At 43.2% G+C, this 13,294-nt stretch overlaps 1 protein-coding gene across 1 annotated transcript in view; it reads right to left on the minus strand.

Annotated features, from left to right (window-relative positions):
• The window catches only part of thbs1b (thrombospondin 1b), an 87,462-nt gene that overhangs the window by 17,885 nt on the left and 56,283 nt on the right, over positions 1–13,294 (minus strand). The window contains exons 14-17 of the mRNA XM_034162351.1: positions 8,865–9,083; positions 2,357–2,464; positions 1,782–1,941; positions 662–780 (exon numbers count right to left, since the gene is read on the minus strand). Coding sequence (XP_034018242.1) covers positions 662–780; positions 1,782–1,941; positions 2,357–2,464; positions 8,865–9,083 — 606 coding nt within the window. The remainder of the gene's footprint in view (positions 1–661; positions 781–1,781; positions 1,942–2,356; positions 2,465–8,864; positions 9,084–13,294) is intronic.

A 13,294-nucleotide genomic window follows, 5' to 3' on the forward strand; every position in this document is an offset into this window, starting at 1 on the left:
CCCTTTCTTATGAATTGTTTTTATTTTATCTGTTTTATTTTTTTACTTGTGCCTTTTAATTGTGTATTTGATTTTTTTTTTTTTATTCACTCATTTCTTTTTAAATTTGATTTTGAAATGTTTTGTGTGAGGCACCTTGAGGCAGCTTTTGCTGTGATTTGGTGCATTATAAATTGATTAATTGATCTACCCATATAATGAAATTAGTTTTCTCAAGGTTTCAAAACTTGTCTCATTCATGGTTTCCACATTATGTGTGATCTTGCCATATTTGCATTAGTTAAAGATGCTACTTGTTAATGGAATTAAAGATTTTCCATGGCAAATTAAATAATCATCCTTTTACATAATGGTTAATTAATTTCACAATAAAGGTGCCTCCTTCCTCCACAGCATTTTTACCTCAAATTGCTATTGTAAAGACTCCTAAACGCCACCACACATTAATGAGCTGATGTGCCCTTGAGCTGCACAGGGTTATGATTGCACTGATGCCACATGACAAGGCTTAAACAACAACACGGGATCATCACTGTGGCTCTCTGACTGAATGACAGCTGAGCTGAAGAAGCAGAGAGACGGATGAAGATTATTGTTGGTGGGTGAAGTGGAAATGTGTGTGTATGTGTGTGCGCGCGTACGTGTGCACGTGTCTACATACTTGCTTAGGATTATGTTCAAGAGGGCAGTTATCGCACATGTCTCCCACCCCATCCAGGTCTGTGTCTCTCTGGTCTACGTTGTAGACATGGGGACAGTTGTCCTTTTCATTAGGGATACCTGCAGCAATGATTTCAAACTTTTAAATTTCAGTTTAGAACTTCAAAATGTGCTCCTCTTTATCATCTTCAGCACAAGGTGGGTAGGCCCTGTGTCCATATGGTTTTTCTTTTTTTTTTTCTCAACTCAAAGCACATTTAAAACAACAGTTGACCAAAGTGCTGTACACATTAAAACAAGATAATTAATAAAACACAGCAATACAATAAATATTAATACTAAAACACATAATGCAGTGCTGTCAAACAAATAAAATTAATTAAGATTAAATTTTAAAAAAATTGCCAAAAGTCCACTTAAGTTTTGTTAAAAACCAGAGAGAAGAGGTGAGTCTTTAAAGAAGATTTAAAAACCTCAGTAGATCCCGCAGAACATATATGCCAGGGCAGGTTGTTCCAGAGCCTAGGGGCCGCTGCCACAAAGACTGTGTCACCCTTAGTTTTAGGAAGAAAAACACTGTGAGGGAGCCCAAAAATGCCTTCAATGCATACTACTAGTTTAGAATGTATTGTGACAAAAGTTCTCAGTCTCAACAGGAGCATAGCATCTGTCCAATCTGTTATCACAGATGACTTTTATGTTTCTGTTGTGACAGATTTTGAGTGACGAATTAGCTGACTGTAGATAGAAACAGCGAAAACAATCTTCTCCTCCCGGTTGCATATAAAGGTGCTGCAGTGACGTTGCAGCATCTTTGGGAAAAGTTGAGGGATTTCCGATTTAAAAGCTCTTGAAATGGCCACATAAAAAAAGGAACGCTCTGGGGAAAAAAAAAATTACACTGGCTCCCAGAAAAAGCAAAAATGTCGTACAGACATGAGGTTTCTTTGTTTATTTGGATCCCCATTAGCATCTGCAGTGTAAATGCATCAGCTACTCTTCCTGGGGTTCATAAAGGTCTACAAAAGGGGTCTGGGCATCTGGGTCTGGTCTGAGGTCTGGACATGGGGCTTAACAGCACACATTAGATGTTTGAAGCATTAAGTGTCTTTAGTCCTCACCATCTCCATCAACATCCACAGCACATGCATCTCCCTCTCCATTGTTGTCCGTGTCGATCTGGTCTGGGTTACTGTTGTAAGGGCAGTTGTCACATCGGTCACCCACATCATCACGGTCATAGTCGTATTGCCTCGGGTTGAAGACAAATGGACAGTTGTCCTGTTTGTAAAAGAAGATGGGGGAAAGACCTCAGGGGAATGGATGGAATTTCAGGTGCAGTACTTGCTATTTATCATACTCTGAGTGGATCTATTTACAGGCAGTGAGTGATGCTGGAGGAAACACTTGTTTATTTTAAAGCCTTGTCCAAACTGTAATGTTGGGATTAGCAGCATACAGTGTGGCTCCTTCAGAGTCCTACCCTCAGTGATGGAATTTAAAGCTTTTCAATTAGGTCTGGGAAAATATTTTTCTTCCTGCTGTGCCCCTCCATCCACTTATCCCTCTCCACCTGGCTTCTCATGAATGATGAATGCAATCATCAAAATCAAGGATACCTCGCAAACCAGACTGAACACACATTCCCTTGTCTATAGTTCAGAGAAGAAGCTAAAAAGATTCCCTTCTTACTTACCGTGTCATCGGGGATACCATCATTATCATCATCATTGTCACAAGCATCTCCAATTCCATCTTTATCGTAATCTTCCTGTCCAGAGTTAGGGAGGTTGGGGCAGTTGTCCTGAATAACAGATGACACAGTTGGATAATAAGAATCCCATGTAGTGCTGGACACCAAGGTTTTGAAAACGTTCAAGGAACAAAACACACAACCAATTGCTATAATGCTGGGAATAAATACAATACTCTCAAGCATGTGTTGTGTGTTGGGGGGGGCGTGGCTGGATGTTTTGGTGTTCTTTTCTTTTCTTTGCTCTCCAGGTGGCATGAGCGCTGATTTGTCTGTGAAGAAGGTGCTGGCTGAAGAGTCTTCACCCTCATCAACATCATGGAAAGCACCTGTGCTTGGTGCTCACGTGCAACCTGGATGACTTGCAGCTGAAGCAGATAATTGGATGGCGTTCTGCATTTAAGTCATGTGTGATTCAAGCAGAACTGCCGGGAACTCGACCTTGTGACGTTCGTTTGAGAGACGCTGAGGACCGCGCCTGGGTTTTGACACATCGAGCCCGTGAAGCAGGGAGGGGTGAGGACACATGCTGTCAGCACACACGAAAGGTAATTAAGTGTTTAAGTACTTGTTGATAGTAACTTGGTGTTTTGTTACACAGTGTACTGGAATTGTAAAGAGAATTGCGTAGTTTGCTTCTCACTGCTGTGGCGTGAAGGATAAGTGATCCTCCACTTGTTGTGAGAGGCTGCTCATTTGCATAAAGTAAAAGAAAGGACCCTGACCTGAGTGTGTTGCTGGCAGCGTGTGTTTATTGGAAGATATAGTTGTATCTGTTGATTTACCTCACCGTCTCTTTGCTTCACAGAGAATCAGTTTGTCGTGTCCACCTGGGGGGTGTTTGGCGGTGGTAGGAAGTCCAGGAGCGCCGGCTTTAATCCTTGCGGGCGCTGGAGAGCGAGCCACGAATCACTCCACCAGAGGGACGTTGTTTTTTTATGTTTTTACACTTTTAAACACAGGTGTATAATAAATAGTTTTTGTTTGGAACCGTTTTCTGGTTATTTTTAGCGCTGGGTCCTGTCTGACGCAGGTTCGCTCCTCAATCCGCGTCGACACATAACAGCATGGTTGGGACCCCATCAACCCATGGTCACATTCGGTACAAGAGACAGAGGCACAGCGACTAGAATCAGTTCTACGGGAACACGATCACTGTGCCACCACTTAGCTGGGGCCTAAACAGAGAAGTCTATTTTATGCAAATACTGAGTTATGAGATGTTATTGACTGCCAATCCGTGCATTGAGGATGTGCAAAATCTTGCACGTGATCAAACATATGCAGATCCAAACCACACAAACACTAGGTGCTGGAAGGACTAACAAAATGATCTAAAGTGTCCGCACACCAGTAACACTCTATACTGACCAATAAAACAAGGTGGCTTAAAGTGCAATTAATTTAAAAATCTTCTGTCCCTTATCAACCACCACTATGTCTGGCTGGTTGGCCAACAGCTGCTTGTGTGTCTGGAATTTGAAGTCCCACAGCACCTGAGCCATGCTGTACTCAACCACCTTCGACAATGTCTCTCTCTTGGGGACTTCACATCCGCATGTGGTGCAGATGTTCCTGTACATGATTCCCGACACTCAGCTATGGTAGGCCTCTAGGGATCTGGTGTTTAGGGTTGTTCTTGTGCTGCCATTGATCAGAGCCTCTGTGCTGTCCTTTAGGTCAGCTTTTTCTAGCCACTGATTGGACTTTGGACTGGAATTTCAGCTGGTCCTCTGTGTGTTGATGGTACATCCCATGGGGGAGCTTGGTCTTTCTATCAGGAGGTACTCCTTAACACCATCTGTCTATAGCTGGGGCGGGGGGTGTATTTTTGTTGACTTAATGGATGCTGTTCATCTCATCCTGGATTGAGCTCTAAGGCACCCACTAACTATTGCTCTCCTTCTTTCCATTGCTCATGGAGCCTCAGGTTGCTGGATTTTGGGTGGAAACCTCTATGCATTGTGAGAACGTTTTCTGTCTTGACATCATTGGCACCTATCTCCTTGTGCGGCCAACATATTATTCCAGTTGTGTATCTGATGACTGGTAAGGCCTGTGTATTGATGGTTCGGATCTTTATTTCTATGATTGCCGCCTTCTCAGCACCTGTCTTACATTCTGGAGGTATTTAGCTATGGCCGACCTACTTGCATCTTCATCATGGTTCCCATTGACTTGTAGAATTTCCAGGTACTTGTAGCTATCCTGCCTTTTGGCCACTCCATCCACCTCAGCCTTCCCTCACTTTGCCACCATTGAGCTACACTTATCCAATCTTAATGAATCCCAATATGCTCACTGTAGATTCTGGTGAGATGGACCAGTGAGTCAATGTCTCACTCACTCTTGGCATACAGTTTTATGTCATCCATCCATAGGAGGTGGCTGAAGGATACTCCACTCCTGAATTAATATCCATATCCACTCTTTGTGATGAGTTGACTGAGGGAGTTGAGGCCTATGCAGAACAGCAGCTGGGACAGTGCATCACCTTGGTATATGCCGCACTTGATGGTGACTTGTGCGATTACCTTGGCATTGGCCTCCAGTGTTGTCTTCCACAGTTCCACTGAGTTCCTGATGAGAGTTATCAGTGCACGATTAGCCTTGTATAGTGCCAAGCACTCCAGTATCCATGTGTGGGGCATTGAGTTGTAGACTTTGTTGTAGTCAGTCCAGGCTGCACTCAGGTTGGTCTGCCTGGTCTTAGAATCCTGGAGCCTCATGTACAAAGTGTGCATATGCACAAAAATGTGATGTATGTCCATCTCCATGCCAGCGTTCAGATGTATCAAAAGTGAAATGACTGTGGAAAAACATCCTGGCTGACATATGCACGTTTCTACAGCTATTGTTCCACTGCTGACATGTACAGGTGATGCTGGGAGATTGTTAATAGTGTGAAAACAAGACATCATCAGAGTGATGTGCACATCAGTGACACGCTGAAGAACAATTAACACACCCATGTGTTTGCAAATATATGGGTGGATATAAAAGCAGTGTGAGAGGCATTAAATGGCATTAACAATGGCTGCATTAGTGCCATTAGAAGACCTTGCAAATGGTGCAATCTGACGTAAGCGTGTACTGGACGTAAATAAAAAATAAACAAAATCTGTAGTTTTTGTCAAAAGCATTTCCTTTCAGATATTAATGGCACAAATGCAACTCCATACATAGCCTCTGATCTGAGCTCAGCTGGCTCAATGTAATTCATAAAGAATGGATGACGTCTCATTTTGGGAAGAAAAAAGTTTTGGTCGGTTGTAGTTTGTTGTCTGTATTACAGTGTTTGGAAAAAGGTGTCATTTGATTTAAAATGGCAATTCGCTTTGAAGTTATTAATTTTGACCTGACTCTAACGTGACTCGGCAGAGAGCAGCGCAGCATTTGGAGCTGTGCGAACGGAACGGAGGTTGATTCTTGTTTCTTGCCTTCAACTAGACAAGAGTCCCTGTTAGTGACTTCAATCTGCACGAAAGTGACTCACGATTGAGATCTTTAAATGGCTTTGAGAGGGGTTAAGTGTTGTGTGGGCCGCCAGAAGAGGAGGTACTGCTGGCCCACCACCAGAGGGCGCCCTGTCTGGAGTGCGGGCTCCAGGCACCAGAGGGCGCAGCCGCCTCACAGGAGCAGCCAGGGCAACAGCTGTCACACATCACCGGCAACAGCTGTTACCAATCATCTGATCGGCAGGGGTATATCAGCAGGACGACGTCTCCACCTCTTTGCCGAGATATCGTTCTACCTGGAAGGTAACAATCTCAGCTGACTGCTTGACAGTAACTTTTGTGATTTTTGTGAGTGATTGCAGTGGCAGTGAGTGGCAGTGGCCACCTGGGCGTTCGGAACTTGGCGGCTCCAGTATTCCCGGGGTCCTGTGGCGGAGGAAACCGTATGGTTCCGGTTCTACTTTGGAGAGGCGTCTCCTATCTTCGAGCCTGCCCACACGACACCATTGTGAATTGAATTTTGTCCATTGTTGTAATTTGTTGTCTTTGTTGTGCACGTTCGCAACAGTAAAGTGTTGTTATTTGACCTATTCCATTGTCCGTTCATTTGCGCCCCCTGTTGTGGGTCCGTGTACTTACACTTTCCCAACATTAAGAAGCGGACTTGCTGCTTCTGAAAAGCAGCAAAGCAGAGAACCAACGAAGCAGCGGGTCGGAGCATTGCTTCGTTGCTTCAAGCTTCAGGGTCTGCAATCAAATGTAGACAAATGATCATTTACCTGATAAACACCCTCAGAAGCAACAGCCGCTCTGAGGATCCGATAAGGGAATCGTTAAGCAAAGAGATTGTTGACGTCGGTGGATCGAATCACTTCTTAACAATTCTCAAAAAGAACTGGTTTTTGATACCCAACCCTAGACAGGTGTGTGCCATTCAACCTTGAGCCGAGCCACGCCAGCTGTGTGGAATGCAATCATCCGAATGTTATCCAGGTACATCACATTCCACAACTTGCAGTGAGAGCCGGTTTCTCAGATGTATTCAGAGCAATTGACTACACACAGAAAGGCGACGTCACATGATGAATTTGTTTTTGTTAATATGAAACAACTTCATTCCATCAATGGGGTGGCACAGTGGCTTAGTGGTTAGCACTGGTGCCTCACACATTCGCGGCCTTTCTGTATGGAGTTCACATGTTCTCCCCGTGTCTGTGTGGGTTTCCTCCGGGCACTCTGATTTCCTCGCACAATCAAAACATGCTCATTTAGGGTCTGCTCCTTTCTCTGCCTCTGACCAAGGCAGCGGCTACATCTGGAGTTGGTCCCTGGGCGCTGGACTGTAACTGCCCACTGCTCCTAGTGGTTGGATTGTGTCTAACTGTAATTAGGATGGATTGAATGCAGAGGACAAGTTTCGTTGTATGTATGTATATTAGTATGTGCAATGACAATAAAGACTCTACTCTGTTCTATTCTATTGTTCACATCATATGTGATGTGCAGATGCACATCAGGCTGCAGACTGGGATGGTGGGTGGCTGCTTGATGTGCAAATGATTTATTTGTGTAATTGTTCTGAACGAAAACCAACACCTGCACATTTGGGCATGTGTGCATTCAAATATGTTGTTTGTTATTGTCAATGTGTTTTCTTTCTCTTGATGGTGAGACTGGAGCAGCAGAGCTTCTTAACCGATTATCTCTGTGTTCAGTATTTTTCAGTAAACACGTGTGAAGTTGTGAATGTCACACACTGTCAGTGGCGGCACACTTCACATTTTTTTACTTCAGTGTGTGTGTGTCCTATTCTGAGCTGACAGTGTTTGCGGCCTTGCACACACATACATGCTCCCACGAACATTTTTCCAGTTTCATGATTGTTCCATTTAACAGGGTACCAAATAAACTATCCCTGTGTGTCTCCACATAATCTCCAGTCATCTGTAGCACACACTCAGTGAAAATTCTTTTCTGTGGCCCCTGATGTACTGTTCTGTCAACAAGCAGGTAGTGCTTTGATCCTCTAGTGTTGTTTCTAATGGTCTTCTGAGTTATGCTCATGTGTTGACTAATGTGCCTACAATGCCTGAGAGGAGTTTCCATGTTGATGAGTGGTAGGTAATTGGCCACTAGTTGGAAGGCATCGATCAGGATTGTTCTGGTCTCTGTTAGCCAGTCTTGGTGAGTACCTGCTGATAGTATCCCACATATTTGCGCTGCCAGGTGCTCATGGAGTGCTGTTAGCTTCTTCAGACAGTAAGTGCGGATCATATCCTGAGACTCATTGTTGGATGTCTGTCTTCATGATGTTAAATGGTTCTTGTTCTGGGAGGTCACTGTGGTTGTGCCACTTGGCATTGGTGCTGTGTGACGCTTCTTTTCCCCAGATGTTCTTCCAGTATTGCTCAGTCTCAGCTCTGGACGGGTCTGTCCTTATGCTCCAGTTTTCCCCTTTGCCTTTGTTTGGCAGTTTCAAGGGCCTCAGTTCAGGACATCTTGTTGTGCATCTTATCTATCCATGTTTTGAATTACTGTGGCAGTTGCGTATAAGAGCTCTGTGGTTTCTGTAATGCTGGTACAATGCTGGCAGCTTCTTCCACACCTTTGCAAGCATTTCTTCTGAAGGGACTTTGTCAATGATCTGGGGGAGTCATATCCTTGGCACCGGGGAAAACCCAGGACATACTGGAGGAATTATAATTCCCCTCTGGTTTGAAAATTCATCAGGATCCCCCAGGAAGAGTTAGAGAACTTGGCCTAGAATGTGGAAGTGTAACATGTGAGGTCTGCTGCCACCGCAATCTGGATACGAGGCAGAAAAAATTAAATGAATGAACGAATGTATCCCCCCCCGGTATGAAACCCTGAAGGATACAGTTCATTTTTTGTAAAAATCAAAATCCATTTCCAAAGCAAACAGTATTTTTTTTAAATAATAAATCATTTCTCCCCTGGTTTTCTAGCCTTGCTGTTAGTGCATCACGACGTACCTTTTTACACTGATAGGTGGCGTTCTCCACACAAACCAAGTTGGTGTTGGGCCATCCATCAAGATCGGTGTCCTCTCCACAGATATGGCCATTCCCAGCATAGCCAGGCCTGCACTCACAACGGTACATGGGATCTGCAAACTGTCCAAGATAGCTACAGCGGGCGTTTTTGTTACAGTCATGACTTCCATCAAGACAGGGATTGCATGGATTACACACCTGGAGAGAGTGAGAATAAAGATGTAGAGCTCAGAAAGACCCTGAACAATTCAATTTCATTATTCATTGCTTTAAAAAGTTGATTATGCCCGACAGATGCTAGCCTTCCATCTATTGATCATCCATTAGTCAGACAGTAAAATCATTAATAAATCCAAGCCTTTACACTTCCTGCTCTGTAGGGTTCTGTCCTGTTCTGTAGTTTTGGGGCACTGGACTGGCAACGGCGAGTTGAACACTGTCCTCCATCCACTCTTCATCAGCCTGCATTACTTACATCAGAGGGAGACCTGTCCACAACTAGATAATGTCCTTCCAGCACTTCTTTTGTCTTCTTCATTGTCTCTCCTTCTAACAGGGCCTTGCAGGTTGGCTTTCACAAGAAGACATTAGTTCTTGAGATGACAGTCTACAACTCTGCCTGGATGAGGCGCTAATCTGATGCAGGCTACTTCCCCAGCCAAGACTAGTAACCATTTACAGCTGGGTGGAATGAGACAATGCAGATTAAAGTTTTGGTGTGGTTGGATGCATGTGAGACATGATGACTGTTCATGTCTCACATGCATCCAAGAAGACTGAAATGACTAAGGACTGAATGATCCTGATTTTTGAAACCCCAGTGAAATTCTTCAGCTTTGTCAGTATTATTCTTTGGAATATTTCTTGTTTGAAATGCCCCCAGATAAATGAAGCTGAAGAGAATTTAGAATTTATATTCATTTACTTTAATGAAAACTAGAGATGCACCAACACCACTTTTTTCCAGACTGAGTACAAGTACGAGTACATACCTTTTGGTACTCGTCAATACCGAGTACCAATACAAATACTTAATTACAGTTATGATGACTTTGAAAACATGTTTTATTTATCAGTTGTTCCTTACTTTTTGACTGTAACCACTACCAATATCATTAGCTTTGATTTTATTTACAAATATTTCACCCATTTATGAACATTAATACACATATATGGTGTATTAATGTTTGCATATGGCTACTGGTGGTTGGCTCTCACTGCGGTATTGTATCACTTCCTGTTCCGGAGCACAGCGGTGTTTTTCTGTATCTGTTAGCTGTTTAATCTGCGCAGTTAGATTGATCTAGTTATCTAGATTACGATTTGTTTCCCAGTGTAATCTTTACGTGCCTTAACTAAAGCACTCCTTCTGCTGAATCACGTCTAAATTATTTACACATTATTCACTTTGCGTGTTTTTAGGAATCCGCTAGCTTAGCGTAGCTACTAGCTCTTAGCCGATTTAGCATGGCGGCTTCTCCTGTCTCTCCTGCACTTTTCTGCTCTGGGTGTGAAATGTTTAGTTATTCCTCGGCCTCCTTTAGCAGTAATGGTACTTGTAATAAGTGTAGCTTATTCGTAGCTTTGGAGGCCAGGCTGGGCGAATTGGAGACTCGGCTCCGCACCGTGGAAAATTGTACAGCTAGCCAGGCCCCTGTAGTCGGTGCGGACCAAAGTATCTTAGCCGCCGTTAGTTACCCCCTGGCAGATCCCGAGCAGCCGGGAAAGCAGGCTGACTGGGTGACTGTGAGGAGGAAGCGTAGCCCTAAACAGAAGCCCTGTGTACACCGCCAACCCGTTCACATCTCTAACCGTTTTTCCCCACTCGACGACACACCCGCCGAGGATCAAACTCTGGTTATTGGCGACTCTGTTTTGCGAAATGTGAAGTTAGCGACACCAGCAACCATAGTCAATTGTCTTCCGGGGGCCAGAGCAGGCGACATTGAAGGAAATTTGAAACTGCTGGCTAAGGCTAAGCGTAAATTTGGTAAGATTGTAATTCACGTCGGCAGTAATGACACCCGGTTACGCCAATCGGAGGTCACTAAAATTAACATTAAATCGGTGTGTAACTTTGCAAAAACAATGTCGGACTCTGTAGTTTTCTCTGGGCCCCTCCCCAATCAGACCGGGAGTGACATGTTTAGCCGCATGTTCTCCTTGAATTGCTGGCTGTCTGAGTGGTGTCCAAAAAATGAGGTGGGCTTCATAGATAATTGGCAAAGCTTCTGGGGAAAACCTGGTCTTGTTAGGAGAGACGGCATCCATCCCACTTTGGATGGAGCAGCTCTCATTTCTAGAAATCTGGCCAATTTTCTTAAATCCTCCAAACCGTGACTATCCAGGGTTGGGACCAGGAAGCAGAGTTGTAGTCTTACACACCTCTCTGCAGCTTCTCTCCCCCTGCCATCCCCTCATTACCCCATCCCCGTAGAGACGGTGCCTGCTCCCAGACTACCAATAACCAGCAAAAATCTATTTAAGCATAAAAATTCAAAAAGAAAAAATAATATAGCACCTTCAACTGCACCACAGACTAAAACAGTTAAATGTGGTCTATTAAACATTAGGTCTCTCTCTTCTAAGTCCCCGTTGGTAAATTATATAATAATTGATCAACATATTGATTTATTCTGCCTTACAGAAACCTGGTTACAGCAGGATGAATATGTTAGTTTAAATGAGTCAACACCCCCGAGTCACACTAACTGTCAGAATGCTCGTAGCACGGGCCGGGGCGGAGGATTAGCAGCAATCTTCCATTCCAGCTTATTAATTAATCAAAAACCCAGACAGAGCTTTAATTCATTTGAAAGCTTGACTCTTAGTCTTGTCCATCCAAACTGGAAGTCCCAAAAACCAGTTTTATTTGTTATTATCTATCGTCCACCTGGTCGTTACTGTGAGTTTCTCTGTGAATTTTCAGACCTTTTGTCTGACTTAGTGCTTAGCTCAGATAAGATAATTATAGTGGGCGATTTTAACATCCACACAGATGCTGAGAATGACAGCCTCAACACTGCATTTAATCTATTATTAGACTATTGGCTTTGCTCAAAAAGTAAATGAGTCCACCCACCACTTTAATCATATCTTAGATCTTGTTCTGACTTATGGTATGGAAATAGAAGACTTAACAGTATTCCCTGAAAACTCCCTTCTGTCTGATCATTTCTTAATAACATTTACATTTACTCTGATGGACTACCCAGCAGTGGGGAATAAGTTTCATTACACTAGAAGTCTTTCAGAAAGCGCTGTAACTAGGTTTAAGGAAATGATTCCTTCTTTATGTTCTCTAATGCCATATACCAACACAGTGCAGAGTAGCTACCTAAACTCTGTAAGTGAGATAGAGTATCTCGTCAATAGTTTTACATCCTCATTGAAGACAACTTTGGATGCTGTAGCTCCTCTAAAAAAAGAGAGCTTTAAATCAGAAGTGCCTGACTCCGTGGTATAACTCACAAACTCGTAGCTTAAAGCAGATAACCCGTAAGTTGGAGAGGAAATGGCGTCTCACTAATTTAGAAGATCTTCACTTAGCCTGGAAAAAGAGTCTGTTGCTCTATAAAAAAGCCCTCCGTAAAGCTAGGACATCTTTCTACTCATCACTAATTGAAGAAAATAAGAACAACCCCAGGTTTCTTTTCAGCACTGTAGCCAGGCTGACAAAGAGTCAGAGCTCTATTGAGCTGAGTATTCCATTAACTTTAACTAGTAATGACTTCATGACTTTCTTTGCTAACAAAATTTTAACTATTAGAGAAAAAATTACTCATAACCATCCCAAAGACGTATCGTTATCTTTGGCTGCTTTCAGTGATGCCGGTATTTGGTTAGACTCTTTCTCTCCGATTGTTCTGTCTGAGTTATTTTCATTAGTTACTTCATCCAAACCATCAACATGTTTATTAGACCCCATTCCTACCAGGCTGCTCAAGGAAGCCCTACCATTATTTAATGCTTCGATCTTAAATATGATCAATCTATCTTTGTTAGTTGGCTATGTACCACAGGCTTTTAAGGTGGCAGTAATTAAACCATTACTTAAAAAGCCATCACTTGACCCAGCTATCTTAGCTAATTATAGGCCAATCTCCAACCTTCCTTTTCTCTCAAAAAATCTTGAAAGGGTAGTTGTAAAACAGCTAACTGATCATCTGCAGAGGAATGGTCTATTTGAAGAGTTTCAGTCAAGTTTTAGAATTCATCATAGTACAGAAACAGCATTAGTGAAGGTTACAAATGATCTTCTTATGGCCTCGGACAGTGGAGTCATCTCTGTGCTTGTTCTGTTAGACCTCAGTGCTGCTTTTGATACTGTTGACCATAAAATTTTATTACAGAGATTAGAGCATGCCATAGGTATTAAAGGCACTGCGCTGCGGTGGTTTGAATCATAT

Source organism: Thalassophryne amazonica, chromosome 21 (assembly GCF_902500255.1).
Source record: "Thalassophryne amazonica chromosome 21, fThaAma1.1, whole genome shotgun sequence".
Taxonomy (NCBI): domain Eukaryota; kingdom Metazoa; phylum Chordata; class Actinopteri; order Batrachoidiformes; family Batrachoididae; genus Thalassophryne; species Thalassophryne amazonica.